Source organism: Bos taurus, chromosome 16 (assembly GCF_002263795.3).
Source record: "Bos taurus isolate L1 Dominette 01449 registration number 42190680 breed Hereford chromosome 16, ARS-UCD2.0, whole genome shotgun sequence".
Classification (NCBI taxonomy): Eukaryota; Metazoa; Chordata; class Mammalia; order Artiodactyla; family Bovidae; genus Bos; species Bos taurus.
In genome coordinates this window covers 41,524,502-41,546,461 of record NC_037343.1, presented here as the reverse complement: position 1 = coordinate 41,546,461, position 21,960 = coordinate 41,524,502, and the positions used below count along the sequence as shown (strand labels likewise).

General features: G+C 51.8%; 1 protein-coding gene across 3 annotated transcripts in view; it reads left to right on the top strand.

The window, feature by feature from the left end:
* The window catches only part of TNFRSF1B (TNF receptor superfamily member 1B), a 58,514-nt gene that overhangs the window by 10,921 nt on the left and 25,633 nt on the right, over nt 1-21,960 (top strand). For 2 of the 3 annotated variants that reach the window (XM_059875246.1, NM_001040490.2), the window contains exon 1: nt 12,278-12,430. The exons of the other annotated variant lie outside the window; for it this stretch is intronic. In XM_059875246.1, the coding sequence (XP_059731229.1) occupies nt 12,353-12,430 (78 nt within the window). In that variant the 5' untranslated portion in view covers nt 12,278-12,352. Of the gene's footprint in view, nt 1-12,277; nt 12,431-21,960 lie in introns of those variants that run through there. 3 annotated transcript variants of the gene reach the window in all.

Here is a 21,960-nt window from a genome sequence, read left to right as displayed (position 1 = left end):
GCTGTTTTCCCTTGGAAAAGTCAAAAAGAAGTGACAGGTATGGCCTTGTCTCCTGACAAAGGTTGTTCTGAAGAACTGAGGCCACTGATTCCGAGTAGGTATAGGCTTCTGGCGATGGAGTGGGATGAGTCTGGTAATTCCATCTCTCCCTGGTTTTCAGCCCTGTGTTCAGAGCACACGAAGAACCCCAAGTTCTCCATCTGTGAAGTCAAACCTCTTTATGACACACAGAATAACTTAGAGGCCATTGCCTTGGGGTCTGGCAAATTCTTTATGAAACAGACTTCACATGTTAATGAGATTTGCTATAGGGAGATGTGTGCTGTATGAGGTGTCCACACAGCCTATTAGTTTAGGATGAACGGCTTAAAATCATCTACAGAGCTGGGCTATTAGGTCTTGCCATTCAGCCTGCCCGGAGTTATTGCAAACATCAACTGGGAACCCAGGTGCAGAAGGTGGTGAGTTAGGGAGAGGTGCTGACAAATTTCAACCTGCCACACCAAATGCTCAGAGAAGGGGAAAAAACTATTAAAACCATAGAAGAAGTCCCGAATAAAAGAAGGGTATACATATCATGTTGATAACGGAAAAACTTAACACTGCAAGGATGTCTGTTCTCCCCCAAATTCACCTATCAATTCAGTGCAACCTTAATTAAAATCTTAGCTGGAATTTGAGGAACTTAGTTCTGTTCAGCTCAGTCACTCAGTCATGTCTGACCCTTTGTGACCCAATGGACTGCAACACGCCAGACTTCCCTGTCCTTCACTATCTCCCGGAGTTTGCTCAAACTCATATCCATTGAGTCGGTGATACCATCCAACCATCTCATCCTCTGTCGTCCCCTTCTCCTCCTGCCCTCAATCTTTCCCAGCATCAGGGTCTTTTCCAATAAGTCAGTTCTTCGCAGCAGGTGATCAAAGTGGCCAAGTGTATTCTAAAATGTGTATGGAAGAATAAAGAACCTGTAGAATAAAGTGAATTTTTAAAAAGAGCAAAGGAGATTCACTTTACCAGGTATTAAACATTCCACAGAGCCCTCTAATTAAAAAAAAAAAAACAACTGTGGAACAAGCCCATCAGCAGGAATGAATGGAACAGAATGAGTCGTTCAGTGACAGACCCATGTAATTATGATCAGTGATTAAAGAATGGACTATTTGGCCAAAGATATAGGAAAGACTGGCTCACTCTGTAGAGAAAAAATGAAGTTGGGTCTCTAGATCTTCTATACCACATATAATTTGGGTTGTATTAAAGACCTAGATGTGAGGTATAAAATCATAAAACTGATGAAAGAAAATATAGGAAAATACTTTTACATCCATGGTGAGGAAGGACTTTTTGACTGAGATCCAAATGGCAAAAAATTTATGGATTTGATTACATTAAAACTAAGGTTTTGTTTTTTTTTTAAACCAACAAAGGACAGTATAAACCAGGACACCAGATGGATGACAGAATGTAGAAGTGTTTGTGATATCTAAAAATGGCAAGGAATTAATATCTAGAATATACAAGGAATTATTGCAAAGCTACAAGAAAAAGACAGGAAATAATAGAAATATGGTCAAAGGATATGAATAGGCAGTTCACAGAAGGGGAAACCCAAATGACTAAGTAGTGAAGAGGTGCTCAGACCCACGAATATTCAGAGAAATGCAAATGAGACAACGGTGACTTCTACTCTATACCCATCAAATTGGCCCAAATCAGAATGTTGGCTAATAGCCAGTTTGAGGGAAATGGAAGAAAAGGGAACCCTCCTACCCTGCTGGTGGGAAGGAGTGTGGCTGATGTGGCCATCCCAGAGGACTTTCTTGAAATAGACACACGATGACCCCACGATCCGGCAGTCCCACTTCAGAGAAACTCAAACACCCACAGACACCAGCATGTGCTTTACAAGGACGCATGGACTGTTTATGGTGGGGGCCAGGGGCCAGGGGCTGGAGCGGGGGAAACAAAGCCAGATAGGGGGCTTGTAAGGCTAGATCTGAGGAGTATGATTCACCGAATCCATTGTACCTGAGAGTGAGAGAAGTTACGCAAAAAAAAGATTCCATTCACACCAGCGACCAAACTCTCAAATAGCTAGGAATCTCTTACCCAAAGAGGGAGGGGCTGAAGGAGGGGCTGGTGGAGCGGCTGGTGGAGGGGCTCGGTTCCGGCCCAGGCTGGGGGTGGCCCCGTTTGTAATGGGTGGAGAACTCAAGAGGAGGCAGGGAAACTGAGGCCAGAGTGCGTCTGGGAGACATTCTTTGTCTCTTGAGTCTTTTTTTTTTTTTGGCTGCGCTGGGTCTTCATTTCTGTGCTCAGGCCCTTCGTTGCGCATGAGGGCTTTCTCTAGTTGTGGCTCGAGGGCTTAGTTGCCCTGGGACATGTGGGATCTTAGTCCCCCCAATCGGGGATTGAACCGGCGTCCCCTGCATTGGAAGGTGGATTCTTAACCACTGGACTACCAGGGAAGTCCTTCTCTTTCTTTCTTTCTTTATGACTGTGCTGGGTCTTCATTGCTGCACACGGGCTTTCTCTAGTTGCAGCGAGTGGGGGCTACTCTTCGTTGTGCTCGGGCTTCTCACTGCGGTGGCTTCTCTCGTTGTGGAGCATGGGCTCTAGGCACGTGGGCTTCAGTAGTTGTGGCTCATGGGCTTAGGCGCCTGCAGCATGTGGAGTCTTCCCAGACCAGGGATTGAACCCACATTGCCTGTACTGGCAGGCGAATTCTTTACCGCTGGATCACCAGGGAAGTCCTTGTCTTTGCTTCTTTAACTAGAAAGTGGGGATCTGCTGCTTCTTGACTCCTCCAGGGCCTGAAGGAGAGACAGTGAGGTTTGGAGAGTGGGGTGGGTGGATGGGTGGCAGTTGGGAGAGTGGAAAGGGTTGGTGCGAAGCAGGAATGAGGGTAGAGGGTAGTGGGGTGAAGGTTTGGGGTTGGGGGAGGAGAGACTCATCCTTCAAAGGAAAGGAATATGGGTAGTGCCTTGATGAGGCTGAAAGGAGGTAGGAGAATTGAAAGCTTTTTGAAAACACAAAGGGCTGTAAAAAGAAACCCGCTGACAAGATGAAAAGAATTGGGCACGCGGAAGGGAGTCTCCTCTTGATGCTGGTGGGAGTGTAAATGGTAAGGCCTCTTGACCAGGACCTAGCAAAAATGAAAATGTGTAAACCCCACTGCCTGGCAGTGCTATGGTACTTTTTAGGTTTACGACCCAGAGAAACCTTCAATCCAGTGCTTCAGGAAACAGGCACCAGGATGTGCCTTGGGCCAGAAGTGCAAGCACCCAACAGTTCAAGGGCAGCAGGTAAACAGAGATGGGGGAGGGCAGGGGCAGGCGGCGTGCAGGGCAGCGCCAGGTCTGAACTCAGCAACACGGAAAGTTCTCAGAAACATGGCCGAGGGGCGGTGGGGGGGAAAAACCAAGGGGCAGAAGAGCATGTGCCTGGTAGATTGATATAAACACAGAAACGTGCATTTAATAATCCTCCCCATCATCCAGTCACATGAAAAGGCAGAAAAAAGATTTGTGAGCAACATGGCAGACTCAGAGGAGTCTGAGCTGTCCCCCAATGGCTGCCTTTACAGGGAAAGAGAAGGGGCTAGACCAGGGGCTGGGGGTCAAGATGGACTTTGGTTTTAATGACCAAGCAATTTGAAGCAAAAAAATAATTCAACAAAAATGTACTGAGAGACTACCATTAGGAAAAAAAAAAAAAACCCAAAACAATTGAGTCCATGCCAGTGCTGCTTACTTAGTAGGGGTTGGAGAGCTAGGAGAGAACAAAAGTGACCCGGTTCCTGCCATCACAGGTGAGACAGGCAAACAAGTAGAGAACTTACACCAGTTGCCATGAAGAAAAGTAACTTCAGCGGACTTCCCTGGTGGTCCAGTGGCTAGAAATCCACACTCCCAATGCAGGGGGCCCCAGGTTCCCTTCCTAGGCAGTGAACTAGGTCCTACATGCTGCAATTAAGAGTTTGTATGCCTCAACTAATGGTCCCAAATGCTACAACCAAAGATCCTGCATGGCACGATGAAGAGGGATGATCCCTTGTGCCATAACTAAGACCAGGTACAGTCAAATAGATAAGTAAACATTAAAGAAAGAAAGACAAGCAGCTTTAGCTAGGAGGGTCAGAGAAGCATCTCTGAGGAGGTGGTGTTTGAGCAGACTGGACCAGAGTGAGGGCATAGGCACTCAGGCATCTGGAGGAAAGGTAATATGAGTGTTTTGCATGTTCAGGATCAACCAAGAAGATAGAGGATCAAGCGTTAGGATAGAAGGTCAGTGAGGAAAGAGGGCAGACCTGGTTGTTAACATTGGTCAATCCTGGGTAGTGGGAATATGGGTGATTTTTATAATACACTCTGAGATTTTTTTTTTAATTAAAAAAAATAAAAACAAAGACACTGTAAGGTTAAAAGGCAGATGGATGTAAAAGGCAGCAGCTTGGTTGGCAGAAACATGAAAGGGAGACCTACCCGTTGTGGAAGGCCCTGTGTGGGATCAAGGTGGTCATTCCTGCAGGATAGGTATGTCCCCTCTATACAGTTGAAGGCAGGGGGTTAGAATCCAGCCAACATCTCATGGAAGTCAGAGTACTTGAATCAGTCAGAATCAGGACCGGAGGGCCGCTAGGACCTAGTCCAGAGATGGCAGAGGCCAGGTGATCTGCTGAGGCTGCGTCTCCCCACCCAGTGCACACTTGGTCAAGCATCCTTTCATGCAGAGTCCACGTGCAGGCTCCAAATCCTTTTCAGGAACTTCCCTGGTGGTCCAGTGGCTAAGACTGCACACTGCCAATGCCGAGGGCCTAGGTTTGATTCCTGGCCGGGGAACTAGGTCCCACACGCTGCAACTAAAAGATCCTGCACGCCACAACCAAGACTTGGTGCAGCCAAATTAATTAATTAATTTAAAAGAATCCTTTTCAACATGAAGCCCTAGGCAGCTATCACCAAGCTGAGCTGGCCTTTAGGCTAAAAGCAGCCTGCCTCCCGTGCCCTGATCTAATCCAGCCCCCTCATGTTCTAGATGTTCTAGGCCCTCACACAGGGTGGGGGCTAGGATGGAAATTCCCCCAAGTCTGAGCTGGCCTCTACCTGCTGGGCTTAGAAACTCAGGGTCTTTAAAAGGTTTGGGGTCAATCTGGGGACCGATTCCTGGGAAGAGGCCACTCAGAACAGGGATGTTGTGGTGGAGCAGGGGAAGGAGGAGGCCTGTGGGCTCCCTTCTCCAAATTGCCTGGGGTCTTCTTTGAGGGTCATGGGGAGGGACAGCTGCCCTCCTCTTCTTCAGGAGGAAATGGGGAGGGGAGCAGTGTCCCCAGCCCCCAGCTTGGTCTGGCCAGCTTCACCCCTGTCCCCGCCAAGATGTGGCCCTGAGGTAGGCGGGAAGGCAGGTGGGAGGCCTCGACATCGAGAGGAGGCAGTTGCAGAGCTGTGGCTCACCCCAGTGCTACTTCCTTTTTGAGATTTTGGGACATGAGTCATCAAGGGGCTGGCCCTGAGCATCCAGGGCGCTGAGGTAGCAGGACAGTGGCATAAGAGAAAAGGTCGCCTGCTCGGTCTGTGGGCCAAACTGGGTGAGGCTGGCAGTGGGGTCCTGCTAAGACAAGATCCCAGTGGAACCCGCCCCAGACCAAGTCCCACTGAAGGCCAATTCTGAGAACTCCCCCGTAGTGTAAACCACCCCTCCAAGCCTACCCTCAGCAATACCTTCTGAAACACCCTGACCACCTATGCCTTCTAATAGCACCTCTTGCTGCTGGCTGAAGCTGCAGAGCTGTTCCTCCAAATGCAAACACCCAGTACACAGTAGGTGCTCAATAAATATTGGTGGACAAGCTGGCTGTTCTCATGCATGATGCCTGCTGGGCTGAGCCTTCCTCTATACAGCTTGTGAAACACAGGCATTGGCTTTCTGGGGTGGTGTGTGCAAGATGGCTGGGGGCTTTCTGAGAGCTACTGGCTGCACTGGGAAGTGGGGGAAGCTCCAGGGAGCCCCAGGGTTCAGACACTGCACATGCTGCCCCTGATCTGGGGACCAGAGGGCCATGGTTCTGTGTTCTGGAAACCAGCCTGCCACCCTTTACCGAGGAGCAAGTGGCGTTTTTCTGCCTTGTGGGGCTAGGGGTCTCTGAGGTACATGGTCTGGTAGACCTGGTTGAGTGCACAGGGCCTGGGAGTGACTGGACTGGACTGGATTCTGGGGCATCGACCCCGACAATCACTCAACTGTTCATTTGCTGACTTACTTCTTCACCCTTCTCTTGTCTCCTGCACACGCTCATCCTGTTTGCAGCCTTCATCTACTTCAACTGTACTGAGCCCCCACTCCAGGTATCACCTGGCCACTGGGGAAATAGAGGGGACTGTGACCAAGTTACTCTGCCCTTGAGGATCACACAGTCCAGCAGTGAGAGGCAGTCAGCTGAGCAGAGCTCCTTGGCTATGTGTTTCAATCCCCGTGCTTGACATGGCAGGCAATTAGGGACCACAAGACTGATGGAGATGCTCATCTGCTTCCACCCTCAGCGCCCAGCTCCCTAGGGCTGCACGCAGCAGGTGCTTCATACAAGTCACAACACAGGTTGGAGCCTATGGCTGGATGTGTCTGAGGTGCTAGAGCTGGAGTGAGCCAGGGTGCATGGGTGTGAGCTGGGCTGCTTCAGGTATAGGGTGAAGGGCAAGGGTGGGCTCCTAGGAGGAAGCCAGTCTTGGGTCCTCTCTGATCCATAGTGCTTGCTACAGGGAGCAAGCCCTGGGTGGAAGGCAGGAGGCCACCACTCATGTAGGAGACAGAGAGATACAGAAAGTACCCCTTACTGGCCATATAAGCTGGACCTCTCTGTTGCAAAACAACATGTGTAATTCATCTGGCCCAGAGAAGACTTCTAATAACTACTAGTATCACAATTACTAAGAAAGGAGAGGAGACATGTAAGCGGCTAACCATACCCAAGTGAGTGTCATGCTAAAGGTCTGTGGAAGGACCAAACCCTGCTTGGCTTGGTGGGGTGTGGTTAAGGGCAAGTCTCACCAAGAAGAGAGAGCTGTGCTTTGACTTGAAGGACAAATAGGTGATCATCCAGCAAACAGGAGGGAAAAACATCCCAGGCAAAGGGACCCAGGTGGACAGAGGCATGGAGGTGGGAACTCAGGATTCTTTAGGGAGTCCAGGGTGGTTAGAGTCCAGTGTGGAGATGGGGGTCATGGTGCAAGAGATCCATCTGGTAGGCAGGCTGGACCAGGATGTGAAGGTCTCCAGCATCTCACCAAGGAGGCTGAGCTCAATTCTGCTGCAGGGAGCCATGGGTTGCACTGGTTTTCAGCTTCACCACTACCAACATTTGGGCCTGGAAGACTCTCTGTTATGGAAAACACCATTGCAGGGGGCTGTGCTGTGCATAGTAGGGTATTTAGTAGCTCCATTTTGGTCTCTAGCCACAAGATACGAGTAGTCCCTGCCCCCTGCAATGGAGACAACCCAAAATGTCTCCAGGCATTGCCAAATGTCCTCTAAAGGAGGGGGCAAAATCACCCCTTGGTTGGGAATGACTAGACTAGAGGGAATTATATGACTGCCTTATGCTTTTGACAGCTGACCCTGGCCACACTCTGGCTAATGGAAGAGAGGGACAGAGCCTGAAGGCCAGGGGATTGGTTTGGAGGCCATCAGAGCATCACAAGTGAAAAATGGCCAAAGTCAAAGCCAGGGCCAGGCTGTGGGGCAGGAGGAGAGGGGCCAAGTGATTCAGTTGGCAGGGTATTCCAGGCGCCTCCCATGCTGTCGTGAATGTACCAATGGCATGTACAATATGCTGGGTTCTAAGATCAAAACCCCATCTGGAAAAGAGAGTCCTGGACCAATACAGGTCACGCTAAGAGACTGAATGTCAAATGCAGAAATCGGCCATTGCCTACCCACTGCTGAAACAAGATGTCCGGTTGGAGAAGCCAAGAGAAAGGATTGGGGGTGGGGCGGGGGCAGGGGGAAGGAGTCACTATGGTGATGAGTGCCCCCTGCTGCCTCTCAAGGGAGAGGGGAGGGTGCTTCCCCTTACCTCCAGGCAAGCAGGAGGGGTACCAGGCCCACTCTAAGAGCTTGACATTGCTGGCGTTTAGGGACCAGAAGACTGATAGGAGACTGTTTTATTTATTTATTTTTGGCGGTGATGAGTCTTCATTGCTGGGAGGGTTTTTCTCTAGTTGTGGAGAGTGGGAACTATTCTCTAGTAGGATTGTGCAAGCTTATTGTTGTAGTTTCTCTTGTTGCAGAGCAGGGGCTGCAGGGCATGTGGGCTTCAGAAGTTGCGGCACGTGGACTCAGTAGTTAGAGCTCCCAGGCTCTAGTGCACAGGCTCAGTAGTTGTGGCGCATGGGCTTAGTTGCTCCGTGGTATGTTGGATCTTCCCGAATTAGAGATTGAACCCTGTGTCTCCTGTGTTGGCAGGCAGATTCTTTATCATTGAGCCACCAGGGAAGCCCCTGATGGGAGACTATTATTGCTTGTGTACTACTAAGCACCCAGAACCCCGGGTCTGGCACACAGCAGATGCCTGATCAAGATGATGATGTGAGTTGGAGCCTGTGGCTGGAAGGGCCTAAGGTAGCAGAGCTGGGATGAGACAGGGTGCATGGGTGGGAGCCAAGCTGCTCCAGTGTAGGGCGAAGGGGCAACAACCGTGGGCTCCAGGGAGAAAACCACCCTTGGGTCATCTCTGACCCATAGCACTTCCTGTGGGGAGGAGCCTTGGGCAGGAGAAGCCTGGAGACCACCACTCATGTAGGGGAAAAGGGGGATATGGTAAGCTGTGGTCAGCAGGAGACTCAAGCATCTCTGGTGCTGGGGAGCTATGGCCAGAGCAATCAGTAAACAGGTCTCCTAGAAACCTGCAAGAGTGCCCCAAGAGAGAATGAGCCAGAAACTGCCTCCCAGAGGCCCCAGTGTGTTTATGTGTGGGGTGGTGGTGGTGGTGTTGGTGGTAATTCTAGCTGCCATGAAACACTGCGCCCTTTGCTTCCAAAACCTTTCTCCACAACACGCTTGGCAGGGTCAAGAGAGAAGTCGTTGGGTCCTCCCACTCCTAGGCAGGTTCCAGCCAGGGTTCAGTTAGACAAAGGGAGAAGCTCCACCCTAGATAAGAGACTGCAACTCTGTCAAGTCCCCAGGGCAGGATTGGACTCATCTGGTGACTTGCCTGGAAGTGCCTGGAAAAGCTCCAAGACTTGCCCAGGATTCCATGCAGAAAGAATAGGTCCCCAGAACAAACCTAAGAAGGAGTGAGACTTTCTCCTTAGACCCTCACCGGTTATCTGCCTATGCTCAGCTCCAGGCCCTGCTATCAAGCCCCTACTCCCACCCCACCCCCATTGTAGTGTTGTTGTTGTTCAGTCGCTAAGTTGTGTCCAACTCTTTGTGACCCCATGGACTGTAGCATGCCAGGCTTCCCTGTCTTTCAAAATCTCCCGGAGTTTGCCCAAATTCCTGTCCATTGAGTCGGTGATGCTATCTAACCATCTCATCATCTCATCCTCTGCTGCCCCTTCTCCTTTTCCCTCAATCTTTCCCAGCATCAGAGTCTTTTCCAATGAGTTGACTCTTCACATCAGGTGGCCAAAGTATTAGAGCAACAGTATTTCCAATAAGTATTCAGGATTGATTTCCTTGAGGTTTGACTGGTTTGTTCTTGCAGTCCAAGAGACTCTCAAGGGTCTTCTCCAGCACCACAATTTGAAAGCATCAATTCTTCAGTGCTCAGCCTTCTTTAGGGTCCAACTGTCATGTCTGTGACATGACTACTAGAAAAACCATAGCTTTGACTATATGGACTTCTGTTGGCAAAATGATGTCTATGCTTTTTAATATGCTGCCTAGGTTTGTCATAGCTTTCTTTCCAAGGAGCAAGCATCTTTTAATTTCCATTGCAGTGGGATGATCTCAACAAACTACATCTCTCAGGTTCCTTTCCTAAATGGCTCCTATTTTAAATTTGGCCAATGGGAGGCACTGGTGGGCGACTGGAGGGTGAGAGGATGGGGGAAGCCAGGACCCTCTGCTCATGCCCTGTCTCTAACAGTGACTCTGTCTCTGCCATGTTCCCAGATGACTCTAGATGCCCCAGCTCCTGGCTTTGGTAATGCCACTTTTGGCCCCAGAGATGGTGGTGGCTTCTTGTAGTTGCTAAGCTTGGAATAGTATCCCTTCCCCTTAATTCTTTTAATTTCTCTAACATCTTTATAACCAATTCCTCTGTATTAAGTACCTTGTATAGCCCAGCCTTAAGTTTCCTGGTGGCTCAGATGGCAAAGAACCCACGTGCAATGCAGGAGGCCTGGGTTCGATTCCTGGGTCAGGAAGATCCCCTGGAGAAGAGAATGGCAACCTACTCCAGTATTCTTGCCTGGAGAATTCCATGGACAGAGGAGTATGGTGAGCTACAGTGCACGGGGTCACAAAGAGTCGGACACGAGGGAGCGACTAACACTTTCACTTTCATAGGATCACTAGATAAAGGGTTTGCTTTCCTGTTGGGTTGGCTGTCATCCACCTCTTGGAGTCCAGCTGGTAGAGTTGAGTTAGAAGGTGGGATCCCTGGAGGTTGGGGGGTGGTGGTGGTACTGCTCCCTGGCATGGGGAGCTCTTGGAGGGAATGAGTCAGGGGGACCCACTGGATTTGGGGTGTGCAGGGGACATCCAAGGAGGTGTCACTCCACTCCTGGTCTTGGCTCTCTCTCAGGGATAAGGAAGTCCTTCAAACTGCTCCCAGACAAGACTTGTAAGGGCCAGAAGAAATCTTCATGCCAGTTTTAGAGGCTGACCCTCTCTACAGAGTTAATGTTGTGGGCTATGCTAGCCTCGTCCTCAGCGTGGCCCATGTCTCAGAAATGTGTGGGAACCAGGTAATTTCCCAGTCTCCTGATCAGGAGGTGGGATTTTCCATCCCCCAAGGGTCACTTCCCAGTTTCTCACTCAATGCTTAGAAGCATCATCCTTACCATCCCTGGGGTTGGTGGCCAGAGCAGGGGGTCCCCTGTCTTGGGGCAGTCAGGGAAGAGAATAAAGTCCTGCCCACCCTGCCCCTGCCGAAATACCCTGTGTGCTAGGGGCAAGGACTCCTGGGGCTAGTGGAACTTTTTCGTCACTTAGGGCTGGTCCTGGTATTAGAAGCCCTGGCACTCAGAGTGGCAGCTAGAATGGATGCTCAGATGTAAACTCCAGGGAAACCAGCCTTTGTGGCCCTTGGCCTGGGCCAGGCCCCTCTGGGCCCCCACAGCTTCCTGGACAGTTTTCTGTCCCAGTCTCTGTTTACTCGTTTGCTACCAGGACTGGGGACTCAAGGAGGTCAGGGAAGGGCCAGGCTCACTCTGAGGAGGATATGAAGAATGTTTAAGGATAAACGAGCAGATGAAGAATAGAAGTAACAGCTAATATGCACACAGAGCTTACTAAGTTACTTAGATACTTACATTATAAATTTACATGAATATATAATATATATATAGTTGCTCAGTCCTGAGGGACTGTATGCAACCCCATGGACTGTAGCCTGCCAGGGTCCTTCTGTCCATGGAACAAGAATACCGCAGGAATACTGGAGTGGGTTGCCATTTCCTCTCTAGGGGATCTTCCTAACACAGGGATTGAACCTGAACGTCTCTTGCGTCTCCTGCATTGCCAGGCAGATTCTTTACCGCTGAGCCACGAGGGAAGTCCAATACATACTATAGTATGTTTACTCCATAACTTTCAATCTTCAGACTATCTCTTTGAGGTTAATGCAGAGATTCAGACTCAGGTGGGCCGACTCTAAAGTCTAAATGAGCGAATAATCTAGGACGCCCCTAGCTGAGCTCGTGTCAGTTTTGTGCGATATTTTCCCCCAATTGTGCCCCACTCCTCCACGAGAGTGAGAGCCTGACGCGGGTGGGAGGGGTAGGTGGACGAGGGCAGGTCGGCAGGCAAAGCCTTGGGGCAACCACAAGCCTGGTAGGAGCCTGTCTCCCGTGAGGGTTTCCCGCGCCACCTCTGGGAAGCTTGATTCTAACAGGAGGGGATGTTAGAAGGAGATTGCAGGGTCTCGGCGGGCGGGGAGTGGCTGGCGCTGGAGGTCCGAACCCAGCGCCGAGGCGGGCAAACTCCGGTGAGTGTCCGGGCTGTGGTGCAGGGCGGCCGGCGGGGGGCGGGTGCAGGAGGAGGGCAAGGAGGTGTGTCCGTGCGCGGTCCCGCCCCCCGGCCTGTCTGGGGCCGCGCACCGGCTTTCGCTTTCAGTCAGAGGCACCGAGGCAGCGGAGCGGGAGCGGACGCTCAAGGGCGCGAGGGCTTGGCCAACCCGCCCGCACCTATGGCGCCCACCGCCTTCTGGGCCGCGCTGGCGGTCGGTCTGCAGTTCTGGGCCGCGGGCCGCGCCGTGCCCGCCCAGGTAGGTGACTCGCGCGCCCCCGCGGGAGGCGGCATCCCACCCACCCCCGGGTTGGCGCGCGTCCCCCGCCCCCGGGGTGCCCTGACACAGGAGCTGGACTCCGGGCCGTGGAAACAGGATCAGACGCGCGCGCCTTTGGAGACCTTAAGGGGACCTCGGGTTTGTCACACGTGCGCCCGAGGTCCGAGGTCTGGAACTCTGGACACCGCGGTCGGGGATCGCACCCTGGTCCCTCCGTCAGCGCAGCCCAGGGCGTTGGTGGCCAGCCAGCGGGCTCTGGACAGATCCCAGACAGACTCTGGACCCCAGCTCCCGTTACCCCTGCGACCCCTGCCTTCCCCAGGGTGGGTTTGGGGTGAGGGTAGGCGGTGAACTGTACTGGGGCGCTGTCCCCACTGCAGATGCCCGGCACCTTCTTCAGAAGACTTCCTCCTCTTCTGGGCAATGCTTTTATTTTTTCTTAGAAATACTGGGGCTGTGCCTCTAAAAGAATAGGGCAGGTGTGCAGTAAGTGCTTAATAAGGGCACATTCAGACTATGGGCTGTCTTCCAAGACCTTTGCCCAGACCCCACTTCAGAGTCTGCCCTGTCAGGAAGATGCTGTCCTAGAGTTCCCCTGGTCTGACTTCCCTGAGGATCTGGGGACAAGGGTGGACTTCTGGGCTGGTTGTCAAGACTGACATGATCTCTAAGGGGCTCCAGGAAAACAGAGAGAGCAGAGACCTCAGAGCTGTTATTCAGTACTGACTGCACTCACCAGACAGCAAGGGAGAGTGTGCAGAGGACTGCTCCTCCTTTGCCCTTTGTGGCTGGTAAGACTGAATGGCTCCATTTTGCAGAGAAGGAAAACTGAGGCTCAGCAAACTCCTTGTATTTCATAGAAGGGCATGGGAGGGTGCTCTTCCCTTAAAAAGGACATCTCTTCCTTTCCCTTCTTGGCAAATGAGCAGGTATGCCTTCACCCCTTCTCACGATCTTATGGATGGGTGTATACTGACCCGTCTGGACATCTTTACCAGGGAAGAAAGTAGGAGGTGGTATTGACTCATGTGAGGTGACTCACAGGCTAAGGCTAAAGATACCTTAGAGTCCAGTTCTCCAGGGCAGAGGATGGAGGCTGTCAGATCAGAACTGACTCACATTTGGTGTGGGGGCGGGTTGCTGCCCCAGAGATTGTTGTGTAAACAGAGGAGGTCAGGAGAGTCCCAACTCTGAGACCTGAGTATGGATGCCCATGGCTGTGGTCCCCAGCCTGCCTGCAGGGTACCAAGACTAGGGGCATTGTCTGCCTCACCAAAACTGGATCATGGGAGCTCCTGGGGGGAAAGGGCGTGGGGCTTCCCTTCCGGACAGTGGCCACTCGTCCTGGAGTTGTTAGAGGGCTTTGCCTGAGTCTCTCGCTTCCCTCCCCTGTGACCTGCTCCCATATCAGCTTGTTCCCTCCTTCCCAGGATTGTCTCATCGCTGGGGCAACCATCCTCAAAGTAGAGCACCTCTCTCCTTGCCTGAGAAGCAAAAGGCCCCCAGTAGCCAAGGCAGAAACTGCTCTCCCCTCCACCCGACCTGCTGCCCCTGTGTCTCAGGCCAGGGCGAGTGAGGCATCTGGGTATTTCATGGTCGTTGTGTATCTTCACACTCCGTGCTGTCCCCTCTCCATGGTAACCCCTACCCCATCCTTCAGGGTCTTTTACACATTTCCCCCTATCCCTATCCCAAAGCCTTTCCTGAGTTTCCCAGTTGAATTTGATGAACTGCTTTTAGAACTCCCAGCCCTTCATCTCCCTTGCGGAGAGACGTCATTCTATTTTTTAATCTGGTGTTTTATCCACCTCAGTAGATGGAATGTTCCTTGAGGACAGGTTCTGTGCAATCTTTCTCCGTATTATTAGCACCACCACAACACCTTTTTTTCGAATACCCACTGAGTGCCAGGTACTAGGCTTTGAATTTAATTGCAGAATCTTGCTGAAACCTTCCTTATAGCAGCTCCTAAAAGGGGGTCTTCCCATTTAGAGATGTGGAAACTGAGTCTCCGAGAGGTTACGGCATTTCCCAGGATTGTAGAACTGGAGGGTAGGGGGTGAGGAGATTTGAATACAGGTCTCTCTGATTCCAAAGCCCTTCTCACTCTACTCTCCCTGTGCCTATGTCCCCCTCCTGCCCCCAGTCGGGTCCCTGGCACTCAGTGATGTCCAATTATATTGGGTGTAACAGAGGGAGTTGCAGAAAGAGCCCCAAGGAGACTTGAACTGACTGCAGGTGCAGGAGAATCACTTTGCCAGCTGGGTTTTTGCTTCCTTTAAAAGCTGTATATGCCAGCTGGTGTGAAATGCATCATTCATTCATCTAGTCATTCATTCATTCAACAAAGAAATGCCAGTAAAGCTGACAGGTTAGGTGGGTGATTGGTGCCGACTGATGGGGGTGGGCAGGACCCCAGCTGTCTAGCTTTCTGTTGTTGCTGGGAGGGGGCTGAGGGGACCTCTACCTGCTGGGTGACCTACCTTCCCCTGGAAGTCCTGAGGCTGAGGGGTCTCTGTTTGCCTTATTATTATTATTATTATTTGCTTGGGGCCAGCTTGAATTAGGGGAGAGGTTGGGGGCCCCCAGCTTGGCCTAGAGATATCAGCCTTTGGTGGCGATGGGTGATCCAGGGTACCTGCTGTCCTAGGATGTCCCTTTGCCCCTGTCTGAGATCCCAGAGGGGAACCTGCTTGCTGGCTGAGGATGCGGCCCTCACTGGTCCTGGGGCCTGGCCCAGTGGCTCCTGGAACACTCTTCTTTTCCAGGGCTGGGAGACATTTACGGTCTTGACCATCAGGGCTTCCTGGAGGAGTAACCACGAAGAATGGAGGGGGAGAGTTGTACTGCCATCCGTTGGGTGTTTGCGTGTGTGTTACCTTCAGCTCTACATATCAGCTTAGTTCTAGCTTTATACAATGCTGGCTGCTTTTCTGTTGTTCAAATGTGTGACACACACACCTGCCTGAAGCCCTTTGCACTTGCTTCCCCTTTACCTTGAATGCTTCCAGTGTTCTCCTGTGGTCTCATTCCCGTACTTCCTTCTGCTCAAATGAATTCTTCTCAGGGGTGCCTTTTCTGGCCAACTTACATACAAACTCCCCTCCAGATACTCTCGCTCCCATAATCTGCTTTGTTTTTTTATATAACACTCCTGGCCTATTAAATTTCTTTCACTTGCATTGTGTCTTTCTACTCGAATGTTAAGTCAGGTGTGGGCAGGGACTTGTTCACTACTGTAGACTCATAGCCTAGAAGAGGATTTCTCATTCTCAGTGCTCTTGACATTTGGGCTAGGTGGTTCTATGGGAGTTGTCCTCTGAGTTTTAGGATGTTTAGCAACGTCCTTGACCTCTACCCTCTAGATGCCAGCAGCACTCACCCTTCAGTTGTGACAGTTGGAAATATTCCGATAGGGTTTCCCTGGTGGTCCAGTGGTTAAGACTGCGCTTACACTGCGGGAGGCGCAGGTCTGATCCCCGGCGGGGTGACTTTTGCCTGCTGTGAGGCTCAGCCAAAAAAAGAAAAAAAAATGTCTCCAGATACTGCAAAATGTCCCCTGGGGGAGAAATTACCCCAGTTGAGAATCACTGGCTTAGAACACTGGCTGACATGTAATTAGTGCTAAAAAATATTGACTTAATGTCCGAAAATATTCCTCTGACCTTTGTAATGACCCTGTGTTTTGAATGAGATGGCTGAGTTTGAAGAGCCAGTGGTGGCAGGCGGGGCTGGGCTCCAGTTCGTCTCCTCTCTGGGGTGATTCTCTGGGCTTTTCCTCTGCTAGGTCTGCTGAGGCTAGCAGTGCTCTCCCCAAAGTGCTCACCCGCCCACATCCCCCTCTCGGCTCGTGACAGGGCCACCCACTGGCAGTGACTCAGGAACCCAGGAAGCATGTGATTTGCCCGGAAGCAAGCAGGGAGGGAAGCCAGGGGTTTAGGATAGAGAGAGGGGTGCTACCAAGGGAAACAGGAACAAAGCAGAGATGCTGTGACTCCTGCTTCCGGACATCCCATCAGGCCCCACGAAAGCAATATTGATGACTTAGCAGAAGGGCCCCGGCCTCAGAGGTGGACAGACCTTGGCTCACCTGTTACTTTGCTGTTTATAGACTGTGTGACCTTGACGTATCTGTCCATCTATGGACGCCTGCCTTTGTATTCCCATCTGTAAAATGGGAATGATCCCCCACCTCTCTGGCTGGTTGTCAGGATTAAAAAGTGCTTTCTAAGTTGTGCAGCCCATTGGCAGTTGTTAGAGCATCTGTGGCTTTGCTGGACCTGGGAGTCCCCGTGGAGTCAGATTCCCAGGATCCCGTGGGAGGGATGGCAGACCTCCATGTGCCCAGAGCTCCTGCCCAGAAAGAACAGTTTCCCTCCTGCCCGCCTTCTAGCTATGCTTCCTGCTCAAGACTCCCTTCCTGGGGCTCCTCACACCACCTGCCCAACTGCCTGGCCTCAGGAGCCCGGTGGCAAATGCTATGGGGTCAGGAAATCCTCCCCACCCCCTACTCCTTTCAGTGAGTGACAGGTGCTGGATCTCATTTGAGGGTGAACAAGGGGGACATGGGGCATAGAATAGGGGAGTCTTATAACCTTGCTGCGGAGAGGATGCAGAAGGCCTCGACTTTCTCACCATCAGCAAGATGGGCATGGGATGACTCCAGACTGCCTTTAAAATCTCTTCCATCTCTGACCTCTGCAATCTGGAAGATTCTGTTTACTTGTAACCCTGAGAATGGGAAGCCCTGTGAAGGCTCTTCTACGGTCATGCTGTCCACGACTGCCATTCTCCAAGTGGCTTCTGAGGTAGCAGGGCCCTGATAAAGGAGCACTGGCCTGGGGGCCAGGAGACCAGAGTTTCCATCTGTGCACTGAAGTACCAGTTCACTATGTGACCTTGATCGGGTTACTTAGCCTCTCTGGGCCTAAGCACCCCTATCTCTATAAAACCTAACAGCACTGATCCTAACACACTCTTGGAGTGCTGGAGAAGCATCAGCTTTGTGCTTGACACAGGCCACAGACTGGGGGTGAGGAGGTTTAAGAGTTTTCCCAGGAAGGAGAGTTCTTCCCTCCCCACCATTAATATCTCTGCTTCTCAATCTCTCTTCTTGCTGACCTCAATCCCACTTGCTTTGGCTGGAATGATTTCCCTGACTCAGGCCGCAGTAGCATCAAGGCTGCTGGTCAGCTTGCAGCCAAGACAAGATGCACAACCCTCAGGCAGAGTAGGCTTCATGGGTTTCTCACCTCCCTACCCCTTACGACCTAGTTAGCCCCTCTTAATGTTCAGGCACTTCGGGGATGAAAGTCTGTGCCGTGGGCATCACTGTGGACCTGCTGCCTGGGAACCTGCAGGTAAAGGGAAGCCTTGAGTGGGGAGAGGGCGTTCCTTGCAGAAGCCTTTGTCCTTGCGATGCCTCTGCACAGCCACCCCCCGGCTCTGAGTCCCCAGACTTTGGACATGAGCACCCCTCTGCTGAGATGCCAATTGTGGGGTTGGGACTCTGGAGCCCACAGTTTCCACCGTGTCACGTCGTGAGGTCACAGGTGGTGGTGACATCACTGTGGTTTGGGGCTCTCGAGGTGCGTGCACAGGAAGAGGAAGTGTCTGTTCACGGAGAGGGGTTTGCAGGAGTTGATTTCCGACTGCCCCAAGTTTGAGCAATGCTGGGGGAGGTGGTTGGGGCAGGGCAGCTGTCCAGGAGGCCCCAGCTCTGTCTCTGCCCTGGTGTTGATCGTGTCAGATCGCCCGACCTCTCAGCTTCTGTGTCCTCTTTGCAGGGGAGGAGGGCTTGGAACAGGCTGCATCTCGGTTGTTGCCTGCGGAGGTTGAGGATCACAAAACCACCTTGTGTTACTAGAACAAGACCTGTTAGCTAGCCCATGAGGCTGCAGAGCTCACCTCCCTGGCCCCGGGCAGACCAGCTACCCTCCTACTCTTGGGAGCAGACACTGAGTGGGCATGTGTGGGAACAGTTGGCAGCCCAGGGTGACTTCGAGGGACACAGGTGGATCCCTTTGGCCAGCAAATTGCTGGTCCATCCCCGGCTTCGGAGCCGGGACCCTAGGTTGATTTAGTGCTCTGACTGAAGATGGGGCAGAAATCCCCAGGGACTTTTGTTTTCCTCTGCCGTCCAGACAGCAGCCCACCTGTCTGTTTCCATCTGAGCCCGGCCCTGTGGTGGGTATGGCTGATGTGGCCACAGGTTCAGGGAATTGAGTGGGCTGGAGGGTGAGAGTGGCTCAGGGAGGGAGTTGGGGCAGGGAGGCTGTGGACAGGCATCTTCCAGGCATTCGCAGAAAACCTTCTCCAGTGCCGTTCAGGAGAGATGCCCGAGACTGTGAAAGTGAGCAGAGCGTGGAGCGGGAGTGGGGGTCCTGGGCCCAGCCATGGCTTGGCCTCCAGTTTCAGAGGGCTTGGCCAGTTCTCTTCTCCTCTCCGACCCTCAGCGGAGACCAGCACACCTGGCTCAATCCCTCTCTAGAGTCCTTCAGTGCTGACTGTTAGATGGGGAAGAGGGGAGATGGTGGGGAGGGTCGGTGACTTTGGGCAGGAGGTGGCCTGCCACTCTGGCTTCCGTTAGGCTCCTGCTCAAATCCAAGGTCTGGACTTGACAGTGACTCTTGAGGAAGGGCCCCAGCATGTGGCTTCAGTTAGCAGGACCCCTGCCAGCATCCAGGGCACCCCTCCCTGCCCTCTCCTGCCGACCCAGAGTCCTGCGTCTGTCTGTCACGCATGCGCAGAGGCTCCAGGTTCATTCAGGTTGTCCCTGGTGAGCCTGTCCCTTCCTGCTCTGCATTCACAAGCCCCCAGTCCTGCTGCTTCCTGTCCTGTCCTCCTGGCTCTCTCAAGCCCCCATCTCCCACCTCATGTCATGATCCCCTATCCTCTCTCCCCTCCTCCATCACCCCATGTCTTCCTGACCTGGCCCCTTGGTCCCTCCCATCTTTTCTTGTCACCTTCCTGACTCTGTCCCCCACATTCCTCTTCCTGCAGTGACCACATGGGATCTTTCTAAAAGCTGAGCCCTGGAGGGTGGGCAAGATTGGGCTGAGTGGATAGTTGGAGGATGGATAGCAGGGAACAGTGGCTAGACCATCCTCAATTAAGCAACAGCCTTGTTAGACTCAGTGATGGTACTTGAGGCTATAAACTCCTGGTGGTTTAGTCACTTAGTCGTGTCCAACTCTTGTGACTCCCATGAACTATAACCCACCAGCCTCCTCTGTCCATGAGATTTCCCAAGCAAGAATACTGGAGTGGGTTGCCGTTTCCTTCTTCAGGGGATCTTCCTGACCCAGGTATCAAACCTGCATCTCCTTTCTTGAAGGCGAATGCTTTATTGCTGAGCCACTAGGGAAGCCCGAGGCTATAGGCTATTCAGGATCAACTGTACAAAATTTAAAAATTTAAACATTGTATCAGCTATAATTTTTGGAGTATTTACTAAGCACTTTACATGTGTTATCTCATTTAATTTTCACAGATGTCCCTTGAGGTATATACTGAGGTTTTTAAGCCTCATTTATTGGGGAAAAAAAAGCAAAACACCTTTGATGCTTCCCTCCAGTAAGGAGTCTGGATTCAAAGTCAGGCATCCTTATCCCAGTGTCCATGCTTTCAGCTACCACATTCATTTTGAATCAGGAGTTGAGGCAACTGGGAGCCACCGAGAGTTTTTGGGTAAGGGAGTGACCAGAGCAGAGGGTGTATTAGGAAGATCACTCAGGCCTCAAGGGAAGGACAGGCTGTTACTATAGTTTAGGCAAGAACTCTGGGCTGATGGAGTGGCAGCAGAACAGGAAGGAAGAATCGAAGTCTTCAGGGAGGAGGTGGGCTTTGGGTTGGACTAAGACCTAGGGTGGAGGCCGAGGACTGGGGAGGAAGGGGAGCTGGCCCTCCCCACCTCATCCTGCAACATGAGGCCTCTCTGGCCTTAACCGTTCCCCTGAAACCTGACTGTGGACCATGTCAGCCCCCTGTGTTCCTGGAGCTCTCGTGGTCAGCCTCAGGTGAGCCTGGCTTCAGTCACGGTGGCCGCCGCTGGGGTGGCCCTAAGCCTGGGTAGGGCTGGCCTGAGCATCTCCGGTATGAAATATGATGAGCCCCACCATTGGCAGAGGGGCAGGACTTCTGGGGGCCTGCTTTGCTTGCCTCTGCTGCCAGGACCTCGGGACCTTCTCCCTGGTTTGGTTTTCCTCTCTGTGGTGAGGTGGGGAGAAAAGGGACCCGCCCCTCTGTCACTTCCCTTTGACGACTGGGAGAGTACAGTGAACCCTGAGCTAGGACTGACGGCCAGTGGGTGCTTCGTTGGTGCCAGGCAAGGGTCTAGTGCATCATTTGCCCCCAGTGACGTTTGTCCTTGAGGCCACCAGGGGAGGGGTCATCAGTATCATCCCCATTTGATAGGAAAGTCAGTCAAGGCACAGAAGTTAGGCTCTGGGCTCAGGCTCTCAGCTCACTAGAGGCAGAGCCAAGAGTCCACCCCAGATGGCTCCCTCCAAGCCCAGCTTAAACTACCACCTGGATGTCACAGTGGTTGCAGCAGCCATGAGGGGCTCTGCCAGCCTGAGGACGCCACCCTCTCTCTCTACATATATGCCCATTTCCTGCCCAGTTCTCATGCTGTAGCCCCAGCTCATTTCAGCTAATGGGAAACGAAAACTTTTGCTTCTGTTAAACAATTCAGCATCTATTAGGTCCACCCTTCCCACACCCCACCCCACTGTGGGCTGTGCGCCGGGCTGGGCGTAGAGCCATGAGTAATAAAAACCTAACGAGTAATGCTCAGTTTTTACTGCTGCTGGGCACAGTGCTGAGCACTCCACACGCCTTGGCCCAGTGAATCATAACAGTCCCATGAGGCGGGCACTGCTTTTGTTCCCATTTCAGAGATGGTGAAACTGAGGCTGGTGAGTGACAGGGCTGGGACAGAAATCTGATATCTTGCTCAGAGCTCACACTAGAGGGTGCAGACATAGTGGGAAGATACAGGGAAACAAATAATTTAACCAAGAAGTGGTCTGGGCAGTAGAGAGATAAACCCAGGTTGTCACTGGAGCCCTCAGGGAACCTCTGACCCCCAGAGAAGGTTTCCTTGAGAATCTGATAGTGGAGAGGACTTTTTTTTTCCTGGAGTGTCAATTTTACTTTACAATTTTGAGGAAAAGCATTATTTTCACATTAAAACTAATCTATAGCTAACACAGTGCTGTAAATCAACTGTTCTCCAATAAAAATTTTAAAAAACCAAAAAACAAACATATATATTATGGCATGACGTAGAAAAGTTTCATGGTAAAACATAAGACTTAAAAATTTCATCTTGTTAGAGCCAGCATATTTGAACCCCTTCCTTAGATTACTTTTCTTTCTTTTCCATCAAGGTATCCTTTGGTGGAAAAGTCTGAGTAGTGTTGATATAGTAGGCTTGGCAGTTAAAGAGACCTGATTTTTAGGCCTGACTAGTGGAGAGGACTCTTGAAAGAAGCCCAAGAGTTGGC